Below are 8,473 nucleotides of genomic sequence, written 5' to 3'. Positions count from 1 at the left end.
AAATTAGAAGAACAATTTTAACTTTGTGACGTCTCAGTGGACTGATCTCGTCGCTTCTATAAATAGAAGAGAATAACATTCTTTCTTTTGAGTTTTGAACAATAAGCAGGAAGTAAAATTTGATGAAATATGCCGCATGTTGCAAACAGAAACTTCAAAAATCTCTAAACAAAAATTATGATAATAATTGAACTACCTACAAAATAACTGAATATGAACAAGCAGATGACAGTTTCTTATCACAAATTAAGATTGTCATACTTCTCTTCTACCTCCAAAACAATGCCCTGAATCGAGTCTAGAGAACTTTCAATGTATAGCTAGCATCCGATCAAACTGAACCTATACTTTACAACAACAAAATTTTCAAACAAATGAAAAGCAAAAAAATCAACATTCCCAGATGCACCTTGGAAAAGCTGGGAGATAATTTGAAGGCCAACATACAAACTAACAGAACTTCCCAGTTACTGCGTCAAGTCACGATAAACACTCTAAGATTTCGTTCTTCTGCACTTGCATCAAGGCTCCGAGTATATATCCTGATAATGTATCGAGTGTGTAGCTTTGGCAGGTTTCGCTGTATTTTGACTTTCAAGACGGTAGGAAACTAGTTTGTTCTGCCATGATTACAAACTTAGGACCATACATGAATATCAGTTGATTTTTTCTGTTTCTTCTTTTTCCTTCTTTCTTTTGTATCTTGCCTTCCTTCAGCACGCTTTGATTGTTGTGATCTTATTTCTAGTAATTTGGTTTTTGCATCCCGGAAGAGTGCATCCGACTTCAAAATCATCAATTGCTAGTACACAATAAAAACATAAGGTTTCAATTCAATAAAATCAAATAATAATGATCACTACATTTATTTTATTTAGATGTGAGCATACCTTGAGATGATCCATAGCTGCCAAATTAAAACCAAGAGTGTCTTTGCATTCCTGAAACGGAAACATATTGTCAGCAAAGCACCTCAAAGTCCCAGGTTTTTAGGTCGCTCGACAGAACATACATATGCCATGAGTAAATGTGACAATGAGCAATCTTAATCCAATTAACGTTTCTCTGCATGGATTCTACTAATGAATACACTAATTTTAAAAGCAGAAAAGAAAGGTTTAAGGCACTTTCACTGGGCACAGGCAAAGAATAGAAGAAGTAAACAACATGATTTTACCATGTTAAATGATAATACAAATGATATATGCACGTACAAACATTTAGGACCACCAATCATAGATATCTTGTTTTTTCATCTGTACACTTTGCATGGTAGGTACTTGGCATGAGAAACACAGTTGAGGCTTAAACCAATAACGGTTCAGCTATTATTCCTAATTCTATGAAGATGAATGGCCATGACTTGTGTGAAATTTTAAACTGTTTCATCTCAACTACCAGCGCTGAAAGACGATATTTTTGTGATGAACTGTATAGCATACCATACAAATAAAAAATGTGGTTTACCACCTTTCTCAAAAATATTATGGGCACATTGGACAATAGGATTTAATATAGCATAAAAAACTACATGACAATGCCAGAATGAAGTTTACCCTATAAATTTCACAATTCTACTAACTTCTGAATACCTTTGTGGTGTTTTGGTATGCAAACAAAAATTATGGAGTTACCTTAACTCTTGAATGAAGAATATCTTTAAGAACAGTCAAGACCGGTCTGGCAGAAGCAGTGGCAATCAACTGATTGTGGTGCAACTGCAATAGCACCGTGGCTACCCTGCAGACGAGCTCGATCTGCAAATAAAATGTAAATAATAATATTGAATAAGTTAATGACCAAAAATGAAGTTTTGAAATGCATATATAGCGAGTGACACACTCTCTAACCTTATCAGGATTTAAGGACCAGTCCTTCAAGAACGATAAGAGTTTTAAAGCATCCGAGAATGGCAGAGCCTGCAATTAACAGTCGTTTACAATTTATGAAACATTTCTCTTGGACTTATTTAAAACACGTCCACATAATGAAGTCATAATATATCTTCGCGATTGTGTGCGCACGCTGAGATGAATATATATATATATATATATATGTATATATATATATATATAGAGAGAGAGAGAGAGAGAGAGAGAGAGAGAGAGAGAGGGAGAGATTTAACATTATTAAGCATTATAGCAGACAATGATTTAGACATAACAGATACCACAAAATCCATTTTTACTAGCTTAGCAATGTCACTACTCACTACATACTGTATAATTACGTAAGGAACAGAAGAACATTGGACCAAAACCTAAGAACTAATAACAAAAAACAACACAAATAATTGAAGTGTCCTTATTTTTAATAATAATCAAATTTCGATTGTAAGAAACAAATTATAAATCAGAAAGGAACACAGCCACCATCAATAGAGGCATATTAAGTAGTACAGAAGTAACAACTTCAACAAAGATCAGAATGGAGATGACAAACCAGATAACAACATACCAAATGACCCATAAAACATGCGCCAAAGTTGCATTAAAAGCATGGCTTCAAGAAAATGACATTAATAAACATAACAGGGAAAGATAAAGATAAGCAGCTTTGACATAATGTTCACTAAACACCAAATAAACTCTATTTTGGGTAAACAAAACAGATTTAAGTTATATAAAACTTAAGGTGGTCACGTACCAGTAATGTCTGCTCCAAATCATTAGTGTGAACATTTGAAAGAGAACGGAGAATGAAATCAGATGGAGAGTGGCCTAGCATAAGAATATTTGGTCGGAATTCAGAAGCCTTTCCTTGTCTTGTCTCTTCCTGAAGGTAACATGATAAAATTGAAACAAATAGCATGATAGATATCTATAAAGAGATTATAACTAACATGTCTACTATTATAGCTACTCAAGAATGATTAGGAGATGCAGAACCATATTCAACTTAATCATATGTTCATGAACCTCAGGTGCCAACCTGTGGTAAATCTCTGCAATATTATATCACTTTTGTGTTTCTAGAGGCTCTCATTGGCTAAATCATAAAAGGTAAATCTGAGAATATAGGTTGAAAAATATGAAAATGAAATTACAATTTAAAATTTTATCTTTGTGAAATATAGAATTTTGAGTAGACCTTACGGTAGGCAAAAAAAACTTAAATATACAGAATCAGTTTGTAGAGCTATGCTAAAAATGCGGGTAGTAGTAGACTGTAGATATCTCAGACCTATTAATGAGAGATTACCTCATGCTCAGAAATACGCTTCAGTTCTGCTTCTGCTACGTCCAGTGCTTCAATAATGGAGTCAGTTTTGGTGAGAGTTTCTTGTGTTCTCTTTCCTGCCAATGCAACCGCTCCTTCTTCAGGTACTTCTTCCTTGGGGGCATACCTATCCAAAGTGTTGTCAAGATCAGTATCAAACATCTCTTCAAGCCTTTTCTCTTTTTCTTCCTGCGAATATAAGAAATGTTTAAGTAAAGAGAATGCTTGCCCTAATTGGAAAAAGGAAATCAAGATAATTGCAGAATGCAGACAAAGGTGAGATACCTCAATGAAAAATGGTTCTTCAGTACGATCCCAACGTCGTATAGAACGGTCATGAGATCCAGTGACAAGAAAATCACCACGGTTGCTGATTGAGAGACACCAAACTTCTGCATGGTGCCCTTCTAAAGTTAAAAGTAACTCAAACTTATCAGCATCCCAGTATTTAACAACACGATCTTTTCCAACACTAAACATGTAGTGAGTATTTTGGACAAACTTCACCGCCATAACACTGCCATGAGCAATGTTTAAAAGTTGTCAATACAACTTCAGCACACACACACACAAATAATTTGATAAAATTTAAGTTGAAGGTGAGCACCTATCAGCATGAGCAAATATAGATCTATGGCAGTCACCGAAATCCAAACCCCAAATCTTAAAATTTTTGTCTGCAGAGCCAGTAACAATTAAGTCCCCATCAGATGATATGTCCATACATAACACAGGAAGTTTGTGACCATATAAGGTGAGGAAGAATTTGAGAGAATCCATATAGTATACCTGTATTTGAGTATACAAATGGAGATAGCATTAGAACCAGCTAAGATGTAATTTGATAAATGATAAGTGAATAATACGTTCCCAAATACTAAAGAAACATAATGGAGGACTTCCAACTTCAGTGCTATGCGTTAAGTCTGGGGGTAAACTGATTGAAGATAAAAGAATTGCTGTAGTACAATCATACATTTATGTTGATAGTAATAAAAAGAGATAGTCTTTGAAATCCCCCCCCCCCCTTTAGTATCTGCCACTCATCCCTATAACTCGTCTACATATATCTAATAAAATCTTCCCTCTACATAATGACCCACCCCAATAGGCATATACCTACACATTTTTCCTCTCTTAAATCTTATAATTTTACACACCAGATATCCTGTCCCTACATACGAATTATGCCCCTCCCGCCACATATCAATCCACATATTCCGTATATTAATGCTCCATCCATACATATAATTGTCGCACCCTCTTTCCCTTCCTCGTAGCGTATAGTAGAATATATGGCTTAAATGGATAGAAATGAGATAATGGCGCATAAAAGTATTCAATGTTATCGAATTTTCCACCAGTGAAATAAATTTCACAACTTCCAAGCTCCGTATCATCTGGACTATCATATAATCAATTCAAATATTGATAAAATCAAACATTAGCTGGTGAAATCCAGAAAATTTTAATAGATCTTTACTATAAAGTGACCCCATAGTTATGAAAAAAGGAAAACAAAAACCCAGTTTGGGACCAAGTTACTACTTAGTAGTTCTGTATCTGATATCCATACTATGACACATGCGAAGAGAATGAAACAACCTTCCCTTCCCTGAGCAGTACCTCAGATGTGTAGCTTAAGTGCCTTTGTTGCAGCTACAAGATTCATAAATGAAAGAGAAACAGATATACAGGCATACATCACAAGCAAATTGTATCAAAACTTATAAATGCGAGACACAGGAGATGATATAAACAAAATAAAGTACTAGTAAAAAAATATATAATCTTCTAAACAAAGATAATCTGACCTTCACTGTGCAATCCAAGAGAGCAACGGCAATATGTTTACCATCTGCACTAACAGCAACTACCAGAACATCATCATTCATTTTTAAGTTTTTCACATTGGAAACTGTCAGCTGCTTCATATCCTGCTAATAGAGATATGACCTTAATACAAATTCCGGAAAGAAGCCTCAAGTCAAAAGTAAATGGAAAACAGATAAAACATAAAAACTGCAAGGGCCATTTCCAAATTTCAGGGTATTTATTTTTTATAAGCTATCACACATTTCTAATTCTTTGATCTAATCTTATTAACTTCTCCAACATACGTTTCTCATTTCTTCATAATCGTTTGATAAATTGCTGAAAATATTTGATAAGATTACTAAGAATATTAAGTATTGAACAAATCGGACAGTAATGTACTGTCATGGAAGGCCAGATTACATAAAAAAAACAATCATATGGATAGTTATACAACGGAAGTACACTTATGGACAACTACAAATGTAATTAGAGCTCAGATGGCATCAACAGAACAATCTTACTAGCTAACGAGTGTTTAAATACATGTTATACAGATTACTGTTGTAATATAATGACTCTGAAACAGGTTTTCACCAATTTCAGAAGTGAATCTTTTTTATAGATACGCTTAGAAAAGATCAAAATGACTAGTCAAATAAAAGCTAATGCTAAATGTCAATAGATTAGCAGAGAAGTTATGAAGAAGTCACCTGATCAGCTTTTTGTACAGTTTGATACTCCCAGAACTTCACATCGTGATCTGTACTACCAGTTATAAAACCACTTCGATCAGGAATTGCCACAATAGATTGTACCGAGCCACCATGAGCTTCTATTACTTCAACACAGGTGCCACTCCTAACATCAATGATTTCTAGAGTCCCGCCTTTTGTACCAATAACGGCAAACTTGTCACCAGGAACAAATATACTGCACAACCCATATCCTGAATCAATAGTACGAAGACAAGAACCAGTACTCGGGTTCCATAACTTTACCGAACTATGGCTAGTTGACAATAGAAGAGTGTTATCTGAGCTAAGAGTAACACTTCTCACATCAGATCGGTGGCCCTGGAGCTCAATAGCGATAGTTTTTGTCGTTGAATCGCTTTCAATTGAATGAATTTCCAACAAATTATTGTTCAATGACAACGCCAAAGTGGCTAGGGAGCTCTTAGGAGTAATTGGACAGAATGAAATAGAACATATTTTCTTGCCAGCGCGTACTGTCTGAGTAAGCTTAAAAACATCAGCCACTGTGACAACTGGGGTACTACTTTCCTGACCTCCATGATTTGCTGCATCAGTTTCAGTTTCCTCAACTGCCCTTTTTGAAGATTTTTTCTCCTTCTTACGATTAATTCTTCTCTTTGCTTTTCGCTTGGATTCAGATTCATCCAGCACCTTGAATACCTCCACCGTCTTCCCCGCAGCTTGGCAAGCCAGCAGATTCCCGAATTTATTAAATCTTACAGTTGCAACTCTATCCTTGGTCTGGCGGGGAATTTCTCCAAAAAAATTTAAGACTTCCCATTTGTCAGTGGCCAGTGAATCATCATTGTTCCCAAGTGTTGATACATTGGCATCAGACCTGCCATCCACCAAATTTTGTTTAATAGTATAAAACCTGAGTTCTGAATCTGATGATCCAGTGACAAGATATCTCTCCTCCGGGTCAACATCCAGGGACCAGATTTCACTATGATGCCCACTAATAATTTGCATGCAGTGCTGCGTTTCAAGGTCCCATACTCTCAAAAACTTGTCTTTTGAAGAGCTAACAAGTTTTTTGCCTGAATTCAAGAATACAAGATCCGTAACCTACAATACAAATATTCTTAATATCAAACTACAAACAAAAAAACACACGTAAGGAAGCAGTACCGAAAAACACAAAGCCAACATGTTGCATCACAAAATTTAGTTTAAAGTAAAACCTGCTCACGGTGCCCACGAAGACGGAAAAGTCCAGCCTCTCCTACCACATCCCACAATATAATATCATTATCTTTGCTTCCAGATGCAAGCGACGATCCAAGTTTGTTGAACCGAAGAGTCGTCACAGCTCCTTTATGTCCATTCAATGTCGTCTCACAGGTTCCTTTCTCAGAATCCCAAATTCTTATGCTTCCATCAGCATAACCACTCGCTATCTGCAGTCAGCACAATTATTATCACTTAATTTCAAAATCAACAAAATCACAATTACAATACAATAGAAAACATACCACAATAAACATTTGCAGACAAACTTATACAATTTTCACACACGCAAACCCAAGGCAAAACAAATTTAGGTTTCAACAGGCAACACATTTTACATTTTAATAGAATCCCCTATTTTCAGCTCCGGCTACTAAAACTGATATAAACTAGTATTCAAATTTTTCAAAATTTAACAAGTTCCTAATTACAATATAAAGTAATCACAGTAACATTAGGACACAAACTTATACAATTTCCGCAAACGAAAAGCCAGAGAATAACAACTTTTAATTTCAATGAGGCAATACATTTTACATTTTGAGCAACAAAACTAACAAAACCCGATAATCAGACCCGTTTACAAAAACTAATTATAATCTAACTTCCCTTTGACATACTAAACATTACAAATATAAATTCATAGAATACATAACAATTTGTATACCAGTGAAGAAACCGGTGAAGCGGCAATAGAAGTAACGGCGAGAGACGGTCCACGAGAAGTAACAGACGGCGTTAGGGTTTTAGTACAAACACCTTGACGGACATGCCAAACTCCAATTTTTTCTAACGCCGGAGCGAGCAAAAGTTTGCCGGATCTATCATAACAAATATTGGAATCAAGTGAAGCTATTACTCCAAACGACGTCGCAGGCTCGTAGCGGAGATAAGACTTCACCATTTTGTTGTTTCTTGTGCTACTGTTATTTCTCTTTGGTTTTTTAGGGTTTTAGGCAAAACATGAACCCTAGTCAATTAGGGTTTATGGTTTTACTTTGAGGATTTTATGATTTGGATTGGATGCTCAGAATCAGAAAGGATCCGGCCCAAAACATATTACTTTGAGTAATATGTTAAACACGATTATTTTACTTATTTAATCTCAGTTTTAATAGGGTTTTTTAACTAATAAATATGTTTGTGTTGTAAATTGATTGTTATTGTCAAAGATTAAATAGTAAGGCTATGTTTAGACTTGAAAATCTTCACATTGCATTTAATTTCCTTGTCTCTTGTTTTGGCTATAAATAGCTTCGTTTGTGATGAATAAAAACACACCTCCGAGCAGCAACATTCCTCTCATCTGCTTGCATTCTTCTTTTATCAGCTCTTCAACCCTTTCATTTAATCCAGCTATTGTTATAATATAGTTAGTATTTTACAACACGTTATCAGCACGAAGCCCTGCCGAAACTGAGAAGGTATAATTTTAATTTAAATATGCATAT

General features: G+C 35.3%; 1 protein-coding gene across 1 annotated transcript; it reads right to left on the bottom strand.

The window, feature by feature from the left end:
• Positions 1-214: 214 nt before the first annotated feature.
• On the bottom strand, positions 215-8,075 carry LOC141690160 (uncharacterized). The gene is made up of 12 exons (XM_074494821.1): positions 7,690-8,075; positions 6,977-7,192; positions 5,748-6,860; positions 5,034-5,156; positions 3,827-4,008; positions 3,505-3,736; positions 3,202-3,408; positions 2,647-2,775; positions 1,851-1,919; positions 1,635-1,757; positions 891-941; positions 215-802 (listed from the first exon to the last, which is right to left on the bottom strand). The coding sequence occupies exons 1-12, from the start codon at positions 7,924-7,926 to the stop codon at positions 638-640; spliced, it is 2,847 nt and encodes a 948-aa protein (XP_074350922.1). The 5' UTR covers positions 7,927-8,075; the 3' UTR covers positions 215-637.
• Positions 8,076-8,473: the final 398 nt, after the last annotated feature.

This window comes from Apium graveolens, chromosome 10 (genome assembly GCF_009905375.1).
Source record: "Apium graveolens cultivar Ventura chromosome 10, ASM990537v1, whole genome shotgun sequence".
Classification (NCBI taxonomy): domain Eukaryota; kingdom Viridiplantae; phylum Streptophyta; class Magnoliopsida; order Apiales; family Apiaceae; genus Apium; species Apium graveolens.
Note: the sequence above shows the minus strand (reverse complement) of the source record. Positions and strands in the feature narration are given on the sequence as shown.

Excerpts from the sequence above, each read along its gene's own strand:
- LOC141690160 (XM_074494821.1), bottom strand. The coding sequence starts at position 7,926 with ATGGTGAAGTCTTATCTCCGCTACGAGCCTGCGACGTCGTTTGGAGTA. Across the intron at positions 4,009-5,033 it reads TCTTGGATTGCACAGTGAAG|GTATACTATATGGATTCTCT; the intron begins GTCAGATTATCT and ends ACTCAAATACAG. Across the intron at positions 803-890 it reads CAGCTATGGATCATCTCAAG|CAATTGATGATTTTGAAGTC; the intron begins GTATGCTCACAT and ends ATTGTGTACTAG.